This window comes from Hetaerina americana, unplaced genomic scaffold, assembly GCF_022747635.1.
Source record: "Hetaerina americana unplaced genomic scaffold, ioHetAmer1.1.p SCAF_2, whole genome shotgun sequence".
NCBI lineage: Eukaryota > Metazoa > Arthropoda > Insecta > Odonata > Calopterygidae > Hetaerina > Hetaerina americana.
The window spans coordinates 103850868-103869558 of NW_027286763.1; the positions used below are offsets into that span (position 1 = coordinate 103850868).

Sequence of the window (18691 nt, forward strand, 5' to 3'; positions counted from 1 at the left end):
CCTCCGCGTGGGATTAACACGCCTGCGAGACTCAAATGCTCGAAATCTCCTCCCCATCCGCCGCCCCTCATCCTTTTTCCTCTCGCTCGCTAACAAGGTGACGATGGAGGAGGAGGAGCTGAGCGAGCGGGAAAGGGAGAGAGCGAGCGAGGGAAGGATTCGGATGGAGGAGGGAGGGAAGAGGGGAAGGGGTGAGGCCCCCGGAGGGCTTTGGCCATTAACCACGTGGCGTTGAGCGCGTCATGGCCCCAGTCAACACAATGATTTAGGGCCTTCCTTTTTTCCGCCCCTCCCTGAACCAACCTAGCTCCCCTTCCCTACTCCTTCCTTTCCTTCCCCCCATCCCACGACCAGTTCCACATTCCCCACCCCACAAGGAACACACCACCCTTTCAGACCTTCCATTCCCAATCTCAGCGAACCCCCTCCCTTCCCACCAGAACCACCCCCTCCTCGTCGCATGTGAGAAAACACCAACACCGCCTCCATCACGCTTAGCCACTCTCTCCCCCTCCCTCACCCTCTGGATTCCTGCCCACCTCCATCACTACGGGCCCACACCGAGCTCCTTTCCCCTCCCTGCCTTGCACGCTCACTCTAGTCCTCCTCTTCCCCATCCCATCCTCCCATCTCTCACTCACAGGCTTCCCCACCTTTCTCTCCGTTCCTCACTTACTCGCCCTCCTCTTTCTCGCTCACAGCCTTACTCACACATGCCCACAAAACCATCTCCCTCCCTCCCAAATCCCCACACCAACACCCCCAAGAGCTGTCAGACATCTCCAACGAAACGCAGGCAGGCAGGCAGCGATGGGAGTCGGGGAAAGGCGGACGGGAGGGGATGGTTGGGGGCAAGAGAGAAAAAAAGAGGATTTTTTGAATAGGGTGGGGTGGGGAAGCCTGGTGGACTCCCTGGGGTCAGGGTGGGGAGGCCTCGTCCTCTGGGAAGGGAAGCGGTGGGAAAGTAGGGGCGGGAGGGGGAGAGAGAGAGAGAGACGAGGGATGGAGGGGGTGAGATATAACGTAGAGGGGGAGGGCGGAGAGGGGTGGGTGGGAGAGAGAGAGCGGGTCTGGTTGGTATAGAAGAGGCGTTTCAGTCGGAGGCTGTATCTCGACCCGTTTGGAGAGGGGGTATTGTTTGTCGCGTCGCCGCCGGTTCGACGCGGTCTACGGCCCCGGACTTCGTCTTCCTTGCATTCCACGCGTCGCGAAGTGCTTGCGGCCGGGAAACGGTTTTCTCCCACATCGCTAATCGGGAGACCGGCACGCGGAAACCGTTCATCGTGAAAATTTCTACCGGCGGAACATTTTCCTTTGCCAATAAACATATTATTTTGTATGGGGAGAGGGGGCGTGTGTCTTGTGTGTTGTGATTGAGTGGACTGGTCTTATTTACGCTTTGGTTTGCCGGCAAGAGGGCGGAGGGAGGGTCGCGACCGTGTACGTGGGTGTGTCGCTCGCAAAACAATAGAGGAGACTGCACCTTGTTTCCATAGCGTCCGTCTCCCAAAGGGAAGACACCCTCCAATTTCTGACCGGCATGTGTGACCTCGTGGACCTGAGTGCGCGTTAATGCGGTTGTGTGTGTGATAGGGTAGAGGTTGTAGGGGCGATGGATAAAAGGGGTTTTTAGGTGGTGTTGTTTTTATTTTGATGGGAGGGTGGGTCGAGAGAAGGGGTGGTTGCTTTCATTCTTAATGTGGACTGAATCGGGAGCCTGGAAAACGCAGTTCGTTTTCGTCCAGCCAGACGCCCTCCAACCCGGCTTCCCGTGCAAGCTCGTGTGTGTGCTCTCTTTTTCCCAAGTATAAATATTTTCCTGTGTACAGGAGTGGAAAGGCACTTCTCTCTTTCTCTCTCCAACCCCGGGACAGCTTCATCCTATGCACCCCCCACCTCTCTGGGAAGGGAGGTGACTGACTTTCTCATCACCATCATCCATCCATACTACATCCAACCACAAACAACATGACTGCTTCACGATAGGAAAAAAAAGTGAAGGAAAGAGGAGCATTCTCCTCTAAAATATACCCCGGTGAAAGGTCTGTTTTCCGCGGAGGGAAGGAGGAGGCTGTGGGGGGTGGGTGAGGTGGCTTTTGTTTACATATCTCCCCCCTGTGAAATCCAAGTCGGATGCCAAGTATAGATTCGTACCGAGGAGAGGGGGGTTAAGGGAGTAAACGGATCGGGAAGTCTTTCCCTCCTAGCGGTTCGGGTCAACGCTACACCGACCGTTGTTTTCATTCAGGGGTGGCGGTCGTGGGTGGTGTGCGCGCACTCCGAACATCGTGTGCGTCCCCTGCACGCGCTCCTTGATCGATGTTCCCCCTCCCTACCTCTACTTAGGCCGGGGCCATGTGCTGAACTCCCTACCAATATCATCAATACAGCAGCAACCCCTCGCCTGCTTCCGTGTTGACGGAGGATATCCCGCTGCCTCTATATGTGTGGTGTGTGAGACAGTGCTACTCTTGTGTGTGCGTGTGGGTTCGAGTCTGATATCTCTGTAGACTTTGGAACGGAGTCCGATAGAAAGATATTTACTCGTAAATAATAAGACGCTGGCTGTCCCTATTGCCTGTCCTGCAATCCCCCCTCTCCTTTTATGTGCCCAAGACGGCGATGAGGGAGAGGGATGTGTTTATATGCTCCCGGCATTGGGGCGTAGCACGGCAGCGCTGACATGAGAGGCGTGTGAAAAAGGTGGATTCTTTAGTACCGAGTTTGAAGACTGGACTGACAAGAGTCAGGATAATTCTCGTCGCTTTACTTGAGGACTATTCCCACCTCTTGGGGTGTTTTTCTTCTTTTGATGATGGAAAGGTGCGCGGGTAGTTGGTCATCCGCGTCCCCTCGTGGGACAAGCGGGGAACATGTGTCGCCTCCCCCTGTCCGAGTCGCTCATTGATAGGAGGGGAGAGGTCCTGCTGTTCTGCACGCCCCTTCCGCCAGAAGGGAGACATGCGAGGGCGTCCCTGGCCTGCCCCGGGGTGAGAAACTCTATGAGCATAACGTGGACTGCCCAGTGGGTGTAGCGCGGGCGAAACGTCTCGACGCAAGCCGCGCTTTCTACCGTTCCCGCCGAAGCAATGATGACCGCCGTAGATCGCCCAGTGGTGTCCCCGGCTTCCGCGGTCGACGGATCCCGGGTGGTTGCTGCCGACCGGTGCGGCGAGGAGAGGCGTTCGTTCGGAGGGAGGGTTGAGGGTGGGAGGAAACCGCGCCGCGGCCTTCTCTCCTCCGCCTCATCCCTCCTCCTCTCCCCGCTCCTCCTGGTCGTCCTCTCGCTGCAGCTCGTCCCGCTATGCTCCGCCAGCCTCGACCTGTACCTTACCCAGTGGGAAGTCAGGCGGTTACTCGGTGAGTTAGTTGTTGTACGAGGCTCTGTTGGAGCGGCCTTTTAAAACACTTTGATGCCCCTCCCTCTCCTCCTCTCCTCTCCATTGCACTTGGGGCGTACTCTGCTGGCAGGTTGAGGGCACTTTAAGGGTGTGTTGGAGGAAATGTATTCTCCGAGTACAGGTTGCCCTTCAAGACTACGTTACACGTTAGTATACATTTAACTCGCGTATGACTCTACTCGGGTGGTAGAGTCTACCCTGCACGTTAATGACTAGCGAAACGGTCTCATGCGAAACGGCCTCACGCGAAACGCTGGCCATTGAGCTCGTAATTTTCACCGTTATGCTTCAGTTATTCGTTAATCAGGGATAGAAATCATTTTTTTTAACGTAGACGCGGTACGTGCGAGAATTTTAAACATTTCCACGCGCCAGGGATACTGCAAAATGTATTCTCGCAGAGCCACCTTCATTATTTCATGGTATGAAGTTATTAGAAGGTGCACTGTTTTTGAGATGTACACGTTTTTTTATTAAAAGCGCCAGTATTAAAGTAACACCACTGTTTATTGTTTTGATTTTTGTACCGCTTATTTACATCGCAAATGATTTTTACGCTACATGAATGTTGGTTTATTTATTTCAGTCTTACGAATCCAATTGAAATGTTATGGAGGAATTACTTGGCAAGTTGAATATTTTACTTTGAGTTCCTTTTCTACATCTACATAAACCCCGCAAACCGCCGCAAGGCGTGTGGCGGGGGGTGTTACATCACCACCAGTAAAACAGAATAAAACCACGCACAAAACTAACAAAATCGTGCCAATTCAGACGCACAGATGCATATACATTCATGCAAACACAATCTTAACTTACACGCATTTAAATACGTAATACTAGCAACTATTATACACGTGCATCTAAGAATGAATCTTATGTCTTCACAGCGTTTAATCTTGTTCTTAAGTGTAAGTCAAATGTCTTCACTCTTTCTACAACGACTTTGATTTCTTTCTATTATGATTCCTGATTGTGTGGGGAAAGAACTAATATTTGTATCCATCTGTAATAGAGTCAATCTCCCTTATTTATTATTATTTTTTTTAATTTTAGAATTTAGTTGCAATTAGGCGATTTTCCTGGTGGCAACGGTCAAGTTTGGCCAATGATTACTCTTACGAAAAGTACATGCATACACGCACTAGAAAAACAGATAGGAGACAAAATATCCTTACATACAATGACACTTCCACATCGCATACAAACAATATTTTAATAACTACAATGAAGTTTATTACCCAGTGGCTGCTTTACATTTATACTTAAAACTTCTAAAATTGGATGGAAAGGGCTCAAACAAACCTCCAGGCAGCTGGTTCCAATCATTAATAGTTCTATTTAAAAAAAGAGTATTTTTTCTTATTTGTTTTTTGCGTCCTTATTTTTATTTTAAAACTATGGTCGTTTTTAACAATTCTATACATCGCGCCTAACCTACTCCTTTTTCTTCTATTTTTCAAACTCTCCCATTTCAGTAGATCTAACATTTCTGTGACACACTCTGTTCTTTTGCACCTGACTAATTACATATCTTGCTGCCTTTCTTTGAACTTTTTCTATCTTTTTAATATTCCCACCTCATATGGATACCTTATATGCTTTTTCTTTTGTGGCTACGCTTGTGGGTATGCCTATCTTTGTGGTCTAACCTGCTTAAATAGTATGAGGCCACAAGAACTCCTTTTGTGTCATTGTTAAAAATCGTTTGTTCTGAACCTTGCTAAAAGTCTAAGTCTCGCTTTTAGTTGATGGGACTCTTTGTCTGGCATGTCGTTACAGATTATATCTACAGGAAATCATTTTCAGGCTAAAGAACCCATTAAAAATGGGTTTTTTTCTTATGTGGTGGATTGTGATGTATTTAATGCGATCCGAGGTCCGCTAAAGGGAAAAATGCACCGTTGTAATCGCAAGCGGATTGATTCGTTTTGGAATGCTCCTTTAGCACAACTAAGGCGAGCGTCGTTATAATTCCAGGTCAGTGCCCTCGAAATTGTAATCTTGGAACATCTTCAATTTTTGCAGTGTCGATCACTAACCGGTATCGTGTTCCGTGGGCTACTGCCTCCAATAATCGATCGGTCTCGAGGTATCATCCCCGCCGAGGGGCGAAGCAAAGAGGATGGGAAGCTACCCATTGCGAAGGAAGCTTTGATGTAAACAAACGTGCTGCCGCTCGCCGTCGCAATTCTATTCTAGATTCCTCGGACATCGATGTGCCGTAGGATCCGTCACATTGTCCGAAATGTATATGGGATCATACCATGGTGCAAGTTCTTGCAGGCAAACCCAGACCAAGGGTAGTTTGCAAAATAAATGCACCACAGCACCGATGGAAATTCATCCATATCACCTGCAATTAGTATTCGTCGTGATCGCCTCTCAGCAGAAAGCGCGCCGCCAACCAGGCGTAATCGTTGCCCTCAAAAAGTCCATTAAGGACTTTATAGAGAAATGTATATATATATTTATATATATATATATATATTTATATGTATATATATGCATATATATATTTTTTTCATCTAGACACCACTCCGTCAAAAGGGCTTGTTTCAGGGAGGGGGCTTATGTTAGCGGCCTTTCTACCTCTCATCCAATGCTTGGGAAAACATGGCATTCCGTGACCCACCGTTGTTCTTGAACAATACGAGACGACAACGGTTGCAAAAGTCAATTAGAAAATTGTGCCCATTACCAATAATCACCAATTACTCAAATGGTAGGCACGCTAAAACTCTCCCCCCCCCACCGCCACCCCGTGCCACACGCCCTCGCGGTGGCTTGCAAGGTTATCATGTAGATGTAGGAAAGGACGATGATCCCTTTTGAGAGCCCCGCCGGCCGGCTCTTGTTTTCACGATTGCAGTCGATCTTGCCGCGTCGGGCGTCTCAAGTTATCGATCCTTTCGACCACGCGAAAATTGCGACGGGGAGCGTTGTTTTTTTGTTTTCCTTTTTTTTCGTTTCAATATATCCCCGCTCCCGTCGCCGAAAGCAAGAGTTGCTAATCGCAAGGGCTCTCTCGCTCGCCTTTTCTTCCCTCTCTCTCTCCCCGATTCCCAATCTCCCCCACCACCCACTCTCTCCCCCCCCCCCGCATGATATGGCGGGGGAGCATTCAGTGTCAGTCAGTCTACCCCAGTCTCCTAGCGCACGGTATTGATTTTTATGTCTCACCACTACGAAACTCTCTCTCTCTCTCTGCTCCTTCCTTCCTTCCATCTCACCCCTACCCACTCTCCCTCCTCCCCCCCGTTTTGCGTGAGGACGTTCGTTACCGCGTGTGGCGCTGATATCGACGTTCAAACACCCTCACTTTGCCGCCCCTCTTACCGATACCTTCCAAGTGCGAATCGTGAAGCGGACGTTGACAACATTTTTCGTGTGTTTGGTTCCACGTTTAGGTTCGCAGGGAAAGTTTCTTAGATTTAAAAGGGTCCATCCGGCAGATTGCGGGCTACTGCTCTCTGAGGGTCGACTCCAGTCGTGATGGTTTGAGGAGGTATTAACCACGGAAATATGCGCAGACATGTATTGAAAAAAAAGGAAAAAATATGTGATTAAATATCAAATAGAATAACTCGAATTAAGCGACTCTGAACATATATTGCACTACACTTACACATTGTCCCTCAAGCCGCTGCCAGAGCGTAAAGCGGGGGATGTTAGGGCACCGACCGTTCATGCAGAAATTACAGTTTATACATACACTACAATTCGTGTTAGTTCATGTACAAAAAAGCCAAATGTATGCCATAATCATGCGTCGTGAAATAATCGTTGTGCTTGCCAATGGTATTAACTTCTAGCATTCAAGTTAATTTTATTTTTTCGGGTTCTTGGCTTCAATTTTGTTTGCTATGGTTTGTTTTATCATGCATTTTTCGTAGCGACGGAGGAAAGAAGGAGTACTTGAATCTCGAGTATTTGCGGTAACGAAGATATCCAAACCGTGGTTGTTTGGCAAATATAATGAAAATGTATGGGAGATGTGTAACTACGCTCAAATTAGGCCCCGAAAAGAATTTGAGATCCAAGAAAGAACATTTTCATTGAGGAATTGGCAAGAGTTAAGGTAAAAATCCGCTGGATTTTGAAATGAAATGAAATTATTCACTTTGTAATTCCACAAAAAGTGTGTGTGTAAATAAAAAGTCAACAATTTCATTTAATTTCAATTAGTTATGCAAAATCCATAAAGTTACGCCGGAGGCAACAAATTTTCCGCTAGATTTGTTAGAACTTTAATCGAGAATAGATTGAGCTAGCTTAGATGTTGGAGGAATTATGATGGGAAGGCGAGGAGAGCAGGTAGGGTTTAAACGAGGCATAGGAGAATCCAGTTTACTACTAAAACCAAGGTTATCATTACGGCGAAACATTTATGGTAAATTGGACCACCTAGATGAGATTAGGGTTCTAGGGCCACGGTTGGGACCTGTGGCAGGGAGTATTTCAACGCAAGGCATGTAACATCAAAAGTTATCGTAGTTTTTATTTACAATACATTACAGAACACCGTAGATTGCAGAACACCGTGTTTACATACAGTAGAGAACACCGTAAGCAGCTTCGCTCGGAGGTCAGTGGGGCACATTACCCTTCACACCTGTAGATTCCAATTCTACCCACTATCAGAAATTTTTTTTTTTCATTTTGAATTTGTAATAGTCTTAAATGATTTTTGCATCAACCTATATAAACGTAAATATATTTTCTTTTAGACGCTGTTTTTGTGTTTTGAGTATATCAATATATGTTTACTGTAACTTGAACCCACTACTGGTGTCTTTCCGGAGGTTAGACCCTGTAATGGCTTGGGTAAGGCAGTTAAGTCTTAGAAAACTACGGAACTAGTTAAAGTGGACCGTAAAGGGAACTCAGGGGCCCTGTACATTTCTCAATGTTTTAGTCGGCCCTCTTAAGTGAATCACGGGACTCACAACCTAATTCCTCCAACTTATTAAATTATCCTTCCTCTTTTCTCGTAGCATTTTTTTAGAACAAATCTAGAGGATATTCTCCGAACCATATCTAATTCTATGACTTACGTATTCTCCAATGGATCCCAGATACTTGACGCTTATTCTACGCGTAAATGTGGTTCAACTAAAGCTTTCTCTTGCTTCTTCATTACATTTACGAGTATTGAGTTGGTCTGTTTTGTCAATGTGATGTGGGATTCAACCGATTTCCTCACCGTCACAAGTGAACTTACATAGTCCGGTATATTGCGTAGAATCATCCTACAATCTTCGTGTCTGGGGAGGCTCGCATACTATATTGTCAAGTAGCGCCGTCGCAAAAGCTCTCACTCCGCGAAAATGGAAAGACTAAATCTAGCTCTTTTTATCGTATCACCTTCTTATTTTAAAACTTTCCCAGATTGATATAAAATACTTGCAGCATTTTCAAAATGTGGTCCTGAAATTGCAATTTAGTATCTCCCCTTCGCATTATCAAGACAGTTTCCCGCTTTCCATCTAATGAAACCAATCTCCCATAAGGAAGACACGCAGACATTTCTAGGTTTCGAGGTAAGACTGATTAAATGCTCTTGACATGTATCGAGTTACCTTATTTGATACAGGATATCTTACACTGGATTTTGAGAAAATGTTATCAAAAACTTTGATGTGGAGAGTGGTTTTGCACATCGAGGAAACATGGAAGTTGTATGCAAGATGATGCGAGGTGTAGATTCGAGGCATTTGGCTGTGGAGAAGGATGGAAAGAGGTGAAATGGACCCAAAAGGAAAATGAATGAGGTGCTAGGCGCAGTGAGGGAGGAGAGAAATGCAAAGGAGACAGGAAAGATGGATGCAGAGAGCTTTGATCGGGAATGGGACGTTGAAGGCGGTGATGGAGAGGAGAACGTTGGGAAAGCGAGGGAGAGGCAGGGATAGAACAGGAATGTTGGAGGGAATGAAGGGAAGAAGGAAGTTCGTGGAATTGAAGAACAGTTTAATATAGTGGGGGATGTAAGGGTTTGAATTGTTAGACGACACTCTTGCATTAGTCGGTGTACATCCAAATTCTTAAAAGGTACGAATTAAACCCTACTTCTTCTACGAATAATAATAATAAAATGTTGCATACGCAATCCTGCTTCGCCCATTTATTTACAAAGTTTCATCACTTTGTGAATGTGCAATTTTATTTTCCATTCCCAACGCTCTATCATCTCTTTCTAACGCCCATGAGAAACTTCTATCTCCATCCGCACTTTGCGATACGCACAAGGGGAATTCTAGATTTAGGTTTTATTTTTTTCGATCCTTCGCATGACTCACTCCGACCAACCCAGACTGGTCGGGAGACCGATTGTTATTCATCTGCGTTTTTTTTGTTATACGTGACATTTTCAGGGTGGTGGAGGGGTCCTCTTAACTCCCGCCCCCTTCCCCCCCCCATGTACCAACCCCCCCGCCCGACACCCGCCCTATGCCGAAGAAGCGTAAGTAAGTCCCCAACCCACCCCCCGTTCTCATAACTCATAGGGGTGTGAAAATGACTGGAACGATTTAGGCGGGAGTGGGGAGCAGGACGGGGGTGGGGGGTCATTTTCAACCCCCATGACTCAAACTCTTGTCCATTTTTTTCCCGCGCGTATGACGTGAGGGTGTAAAGACCAACCGCCCCTCACAAACAACCCCCGCCCCTTCCAATGCATTTCCCCAAGGGTTGGACAGCTCTCGCGATGGTGCTCTTCATTGAATTGAATTATGCCCTCCCGAATAGAGAGATGGATGCATTGAATCGAATGTCCCCTTCCAGCCATTTCGCCCGATCTGAGAAGGGTCCGATCTCCCACGCTCAAGAACCCTACAGGGTTTAAGGGATAATGATAACCATTAATTATCATTACAATCGAATAATATATACATTATTAGCGTTCTGGTTAGATGGTAGGCACACTTGTAAAATACTAGCACGGCAGTAAACATCCTTGCCCACATGGCAATAAATCACTTTCCAAATCCGAATATTTTCGGCTGAAAAAGTACTAGACATGGTGCGGGAGGAGAGGGGATTGTTGGGGAAAGTCCAAAGATTGTAGGAAAGGTGAATGAAGAGTATTTTTGGTTGAACTCTCGAAGACCGATTTTAAAGGGAAGAACGTTAGTAGTAGTTTTAGGGGACCGACAGCTAAGATCATTTGCGTCATTAGGGATGGATAGGAAAGAAGGAAGGGTTGAGAGAAACCCGGTGTCGGAATTAGCCCAGTATTTACGAAAGGCAGGCGCCAAGTGGTCCGCAATTCAACATCCCATCCGACGGACGGCGACCTCACTCACTCACTTGAAGTGCTCTCTACAAAACACCTCAAGTAGGGATAGATCTATTTGATGGAAAAAGACCTGTCGTCTCCAGGATTGGAATGCGGACGTCTACTTGGTGGATCGCGGGGTGTTTATGTCGATGTCGAAATGATTAAGGAGGCATGGAATAAACTGAAGATGACAGCCAGAGTCGGCGGACAATTCATTAAATCAGTTAGGTTTGCGGATAATCTAGCTTTAGTTTATAAGTTAGACAGAGGGTTTCAAATTCTACTGAGTGCATCAGAAAATCATTACGACAGGCATGAGAATAAATGCAAATAAAACAAAGTTTATGCGGTTTTCGATAAAGAGGAAGGCTGAATTAAACGTTCAAATGTAATGGCAGGAACTGGAACAGGTGGAACAGTTTACGTATCTCAGAGTGTTTTGGACCAAAATGGTCTAGCTAATAGGGACGTAAGGAGAATAATTGCATTAGGCAAACAAATATTCCCAAGGAAGAAGGAAGTGATGACATAGACGTTGAGTAAGTATGTTAAGAAAAGGAAATTAGCTCAAATACAAACTCACGTACATGCACAGTCGTGTCATTTTTTTCCACGAACGATAAGGGATCATGATAACACTGTCCGATCGCGGTAGGTTCATATTCGGGTCAAAATAAGTCTGGCGTGTATTCGACTCCTGCCCCACACCCTAGCGGTGACTTGCATGGTACTAAAATATCTATCTAAAAAAATATCACAGTCCACACGTATGCACTGAATGACTAAATCATCACATGCTTTTATCTTGAAGGAAAAAATGTTCGCGCGCTTAGGTTACGATTTTGTTAGGACTAAATATCGTTTCAGGGGATGTGAATTGAATGATGTGGCGGTGACTAACTCGCTTATAAATTTTGTCTAAACATCTCAAAACAGAAGATACAGAAAACTGTTGAAATGCGACTTCTGGGTCGTCTTGTAAATTTTTCTTTCTGGACGTATCGCGTGAGAGACCTCTTTAAGGGTCAAGTCGTACGAGAAGTTTTACTCAAACTTCTCGTTTGAATTGACGCGGCCCTTTTAAGGCACGATTATTTCCAGTCACGACGCATGTATTTAAGAAAAAAAAACGGCAATCATATTAGTTCGAGAGAATATTGCTAACAGTGCCTAGGGGCCTTAGGTAATTTATGCAGATAGAGACCGCCAAGGAAGGCGTGGGGGTACGTGAAAAGAAAAAATAATAGATATAGGAGATTGTTTGGGAAGAAAAGTTCGTACCCGGGATTCAATTCCCTGCTGTCGCTCACGCGTCCGTTTTGCCCCGCGCTGACTGCTGCTGACCGATGAATGCCTTCGGGGGGAGGAATACGTAAGGGGGGCTCAACACACCCAGGGTCGAGAGAGGAGGCTTTTTAGCTCTCCAACTTCCCTCCGAATGTGTTCGGGAACCCCTGATCCTCCCTACAAATCCTCCTCTCTCGCCCTTCATAACTCTCCCCTGGGGAAACGGGGGAGGTGAGGACCAATCCGTTTCGCAATCCCGCATTCATTTATTCAGAATTTTTAAGCGCCGAAAGACGTGTGGCAGTCCCTCTCTCTCTTTTGTGCCATGGTAGTGACAGCTTTGGAGTGGTCTCATTATTTCGACAACTCCCGCCTCTTTCCCCCATTCGCAAGTCCGATAAGATTCCGGACGTCTTATGTATCTGTCCTGTGTACAAAACACGTCTCCTTATACACCTCTGGCAGGGTGGGGAGCACCCATGAAAAGTGATTGAGGAGGGTTGGGGGATGAGGAAGGGAATTAAATACCTTTAACGAACCTTTGGAGAAGGTTCTGCCGTTATCGCAAGTATACTATACTATATATGCATATGTAAGTTCCCCTAACATGGAATATGGTTAGTTATAACTTATGTCTATTGTTCGGCATTTTTGAAAAACATGCTTTCGCATTCCATTTCTTTTAAATATTATCAATTGAAAGCAACTGATTTTACATGGGCCCTTATGGAGGATTCGATTATAAGATTTAGCGTTTATACAATAAAAATGTCATATCCTGTACTTACGGAAAACGTACGGACAATAATTAGAATTGAAAATATGTTAAAGTAGCTGTATTCATCATCATCTGCCGCTCTACAGCCTGGTGTTGGCCTTGGCTTCCTCTATGATATGCCTCCATTCAGTTCTTGTTCTTGCTTTTTCCTTCCATCTTGTAACTCCCACTGCCTTCAAATCATCCTCCACATCCTGTAGCCATCTCTTCCTTGGTCCACATCATCTTCTGACCCCTTCCGCCTTGCTATTAAGCATCAGTTTGGGCATTCTGTCATTTTCCATCCTTTCTACATGGCCCAACCATGCCAGCCGCAGTGACTCGACAAATCTAACTATGTCCTTCCCTTCTAGTAGTTCATTTATCTCCATTTTCCTCCTAATTCTCCATCTCTCTCCTTCTCTAATTGGGCCATAGATTCTCCTTTTCTTTCTTTCAAATATCCTAAAGAAGATTTTTCTTTCAAATATCCTAAGGGTTTCTTCATCCTGACTTGTTAATGTCCATGTTTCAGCTCCATATGTTACAACGGGACTAATCAAGTAGATGCATTGATTCGATTCAATTTACAAAATATAAATCAAATATTGCGATTGTTGAAATGTAACGTTAGTACAAGCTTAGTGGCGCTATTATCGCTGTATGTACTCGCTGAAAATATATGTACTCCATTATATCGACCCCAATATTACAGCGCCTATAGAATTCGTACGAGTTTGATTAGAAAAGTTATGAAGGAGTAAAAATGGCCCACTAAACATGTTTCATTCAGGTGAAAATAGTTTGAAAATCTGAATGAAGTGTTAATGTCGTGTGTTAAACAAAGCACTTAATCATTAAGCGATTTGAATATTGCATTTTTAAATTTTAGCGTGTTCATATTTCTAGCAATCCATTGATAACCTTTGGTAACACTTATAACCCGAATAGCTATTAGTACTTTGGGACTTAGGTGAGTCTATGAAAGCTCCAATCTATATTTGCTCTATTTCTCGTGCCATTGTGGAACACATTTGATCTTTAGGTGGACAAGTATTTAAGTGTTCTTTCATATTGATCAGCACTTGAATCAGGGTTTCGCTGCTATTATATCACACTTCCACAAACAAAACAAAAAGGAGAATGGTCACTAACATCAGCATATGTAATTAATCTCACGTCCTTTTTTTGCGGCCCAAAACTACTTGTTACACCACTTGTTTCTCCCTAAAATTTACGATACAACAAAATGTTGAGTGAAAATATGCATGATATGCATTACGCAAATAAGCATTTCGTACGTGTGACTTAATTTTCCTCATAAAAGTACGAAGGAGGATTGAGGTCTTTATTTAATTAGTTAATTATTTGCTAGAATTCTGGCCGAGAAGTGATTTTACAATGGTAGCTTACTGTGAAAAAATACTTTGGAGTTAATAATGCGACACATTTTTTCCCCTTGAACCTTGCGGATAATAGCGGAAAACATGAATAATCGGGTGGTAGCGAAAAGCATACGAAATTCAATGCGCCTACTCCTCTGTAAAAACAGTTCAAGCTTAAGCTTTGTTTCTTTCGGGGTAATCATTTGAAAATCCACCAATTTAATGGGCATTTAAATTTCTGCCTTAAAAGTGTATAGTTTATTTTTCCTTTATTTGCACATAGCAAACTTCTGCGAAGTGTTTTGTTCAGTGATAGGATCACGATGGTAGAGCAGGAAACAATTTAGTAGAGTAGATCCGTGGGCGTTGTGACCCCGGGACAATTTGGAGGTCTTGAGGGTAGAAGTTCTTCCCTGCAAAGGAAGTAAATGTCACCCTCGATCTCATACCCAGAAATCTCAAAGGTCATGAGAAAAAATACGAAGCTTGAAAATGGCACTCATCAAGCAGTATTCAAACACTGATGTTACTCTTAGTAATGTGCACTAATATTGTGCTACCTTATTCATAAATTGCCCGTTTATTTTTCCTCACAATAGATATTGCTAATGATATTTAAGCTAACATCCAAGCGTACCCCATTGTTTATATAGTAATTGCAGTTTCGGGCTCCTCAATAGAAAAATGGCAGGCGTTCGGGGGAGGACTGTTCTCTTTTTCCTTACGAAAATTCATCACTACGCAAATTTTTATGTTGGATTTGGATCGCACCAGTCTAGTCTTTAATTCAAAAATGATTTGCCAACAACAAACTTATGTGAACTGCTTCTTCGTCGACAAATGAGCGGATATTATTATTCACCGCGCCATCGATACCTCTGATATGAAGGAGAAATAAGAGAAGACCAATGACATTTCTTCGGGTCACATCTGATGTACGTAACTTCACCCCCATTACTCACGCTATCTATCTCTTTACCAGAAATTCATCTAACCTTGCATAGTGTTTTTATATCCCTTCCATACGTTTCCAACTTCTCGAGTGATTTGCTATGATGAACCTTTTTTGGTCTGCGGTTTTTTTTATATATAACATGGCCCAAAGACACGGGCAAGTTGTGAGCTACTCTGGCGATTTAAACCAGATTTTGGAGCGGTATATTGAATGGGTTTTAGAATTAACGAAAAGATCATATAGTTATCATTGACATTAATCTACTACATCTAAATACATGTATAACTATCTACATCGTGTATAGATACATAGAGTTAACATAGTTTTGGAATAAAAGCGATAGGAAATTTTAAGTGTCAAGTAGAATCCTCGAACTAAGCGACTCTGAGCAGGTGTTGCACAACATCTTCAGATTAACCTGAAAGGTCCACAAAGGCATGTGGTGGGGGGTGTTAGGGCACCAGCATGCAGAAATATTCTATTGTGAATTTAATGGTTTCAGGCTCTACTTTATTCAGTGATCATATTAGCTCGTACTTGCAATGAATACATTTTAGCACACGTGCAAACGAACTAGTGTGCACACATACCTATATACATCATGCAAATGATTTGTGCCCATTATAATCGATTCATCGAATTCTATTGTTCAAGTTGATTTAATTTTTTCGGACTATTGGGTTCGAGTTTGTTGTTTGCGTATCGTGCGAGGAAAGAACGAGTATTTGAAACTGTCTGTGACGGTGTCCATCTCGCTCCAATTGTATCCCCATGGCCGAGTCTACCAATATGATTTGTGGTCATAACAATTCCCTCGCGGTCACTAGTAAACCAAAGCCGTTCTGTACCCTTCTACAAGGAATAAGTTTTGCCTGCTCTCTTCCAGAATCAAGAGTATTCGTATGGGGTATTTTGTGGATGAAGGTGATGCCCCGCAATACGGGTGTTAGGTCACCACCCGTAAAATAGAAAAAAAAACCACACGCGAAATCAAATCATGTTGCCTTTACACAAATATTACTTTGATCGTGCACTCGATTAATTTTAATCACCCGAAAGAAAGTACTTACATGCAGCAATATTCAATAACCGGATAAGTATCTTCAAAATATGCTCTAAATATGGGTCTATTACATAAAATGAATAACATGCAGGATATCGACAAATATATACTCTACTACAAATTATAATTATCGCCTACGCGATTGCTGTCAGGTCTATTATGATTTATAATGGTACGAGGAAAAAGCGACATTTTAAATCCATCCGTTCTACGACAAGTCTCCCTGATTTTACGCTGGTGCCCTGATCTTTTATAGTAAATCAGGGCCTGTAATGCCTTGACACTATTGAAAGAATTAGGATGGGGGGCACCTTGTTCATGACAACTTTTCAAAAACCTGGCTGCTCTGCGTTGCACTCGATCTAGTTCCAAAATTAAGCCTACTTCATGATGATCCCATACACTTGCAGCATACTCACGGTGAGGCCTAACCAACATGTAATGACAAAGCTCATCTACATCTACTTAATACCCCGCAAGCCGCCGCAAGGGCGTGTGGCGGGGGGTGTTAGGACACCACCCGTAATTTAGAAAAGAAAGAGAAAAAAAACCGCATGCAATAACCACAAAATCATATATAAAAAAAAAAGCTCCTCGACCCTTTCATTACACTTCCCGAGTATCCTTTTAATGAATCCGAACTTTTTATTTGCTATTCCGCAAATTTCTATTTGTTTTCCCCAGGACATATCCTAAGTTATCGTTACACCCTAGTATTTTACGGATTCCCCGTTGTGTTATGTTGATTCCCTATATAGTTTGCTTTCGGGTTTTACCCGAAATAATTTTCCTCCAAAAATGTATCGAAACATTTATTCAAATATAATTGTAGCTCCCATGTATCGCACCACTTTGGAATTGCATTTAGGTCGTTAGCTAATGACAATCTATCTTCATGACTAGATATTTCCCTATGTATCACGGCATCGTCAGCAAATAGCCGAAGTTTCGTGGAAACCTGAGATCCGATGTCATCAATCTATAAAAGGAACCCATAGGGGACCGATAACACTTCCTTGTGGGACACCCAATGTTACCCTTACTGTGTCCGTATATTACGACCCTTTGCTCGCGACCTGTTTAAATGTTATTGATGCAGTCTATTGCACATTTATCAATTCCGTAGCTTCCCAACTTTTAAAGTGAGAGTGTTCTAAATGTGTTCTAGCTAAAGCGAGCTCTTTCTGACCTTTTCAAATACATTTTCCTGCAACCCGTCCATTGTTACCTTGCTTATTTTAGGCTTGTACCGACTATTTTAGGCTCGTACTTTTAACTCTCGTGCTCACACCTAATGTGTGTAGCTCATTAAAGGTTTGATATCAGTGTAACACCCAACCCATTGTGATGAGCTTACTTCGGTCCCATCTGTTTTATAATTTACGTCTTCTTTATCTATTTTGTCATTTCAAATTATTATATCCCCATGGACGTTGGAAATTTCAACGAAGTGTCTCAAATCTTAGGAACTTATCATTGATTCGTGATCTTAAATGCAGTTATGCAAGGGGATAAGTTTTTGATTTAGCCTCCTAACCCATTAACCCAATTGAATGTATGCGTTAAAATTAGCAATTATACTGACTAGTATTATCATCTTAGAGTATACGGTGTGTTTTTCCATCGTACTTCAAGTAGCGGCGCCACCCATGCGTTCATCTGGCTCTTGAGACGTCCTCAAATCAATGGCGTTCTGTTTTTGTGTCCCGACGAGGGCCTCCCATACTTTTTTCCAGCACGTAATGAGGCCAAGAGGAATGCCGGAGGAAAAAAGGAAAATAAGCTGGAGGGTGCGAGAGGGGAATTTTGCACGAGTCGGGAGAACGGGTAGTAAAGAGAAGGGGAAAGGAGCTGTATTTGCGTGTCCTCATGTTGAGAGCAGGCTTTGGAACGTGCGATCCTTACAGGTCAGGGAATTACCATTCGCGGCGGCGACGTACGGGTTCATTCACGTGGGGGCTTCGGAGAGCAAGGGAGGAAAAGCGGATAAAAATAAACATTAAATGGGGTGATCTCGGTGGTGGAATTTGTCACGGGGGGCACCTTTCCTGACTACTTTGCTTGCACGCGTTCGTGACTAAGTATGAGGTGCCGGGGACGTGAGTTACGTTAATGTATACGTCGTGGCACTCCAGGTGCCACGTCCAGGGGCGTTGTTGGCACATCTGTCGCGTGAATTCAGCCGAATTTGATCTGTTGGTGCCAAATCTTTCGTGGGATGTACGCATCAGAAGACTATGCGGGTCGGACTTGAAGAAGCTAAGATTCATCAGACCGGTTGCAGTAATCATTAAACGATTAAGTAGCAAAACGTAGTGTGACGCTTCGCTTTAGTTAGATCACATTTGACATACGCGTCAAGTATCTGAAATTCTTAGAACTGCGGGAGATGACGCGACAGTAACTTTTAACTGAGTCATCCGCTAAAAAAATGAAATTATCCGCTTGACTAGGCGAATATTTTTTCACTTTGAAATGGTTATATTTTGTCTAGGGTTCATTGGAATAAAAATTTAATTGCACAATTACATAGAGTTCGGACAAAATCCGCTAAATTTGATAAC

The 18691-nt window shown here is 44.0% G+C and overlaps 1 protein-coding gene across 1 annotated transcript in view; it reads left to right on the plus strand.

Moving 5' to 3' along the window:
* Window positions 1–3092: 3092 nt before the first annotated feature.
* dnt (tyrosine-protein kinase Dnt) overlaps window positions 3093–18691 on the plus strand; it is a 114361-nt gene continuing 98762 nt past the window's right edge. Inside the window, exon 1 of the mRNA XM_071585627.1 lies at window positions 3093–3360. Coding sequence (XP_071441728.1) covers window positions 3093–3360 — 268 coding nt within the window. The remainder of the gene's footprint in view (window positions 3361–18691) is intronic.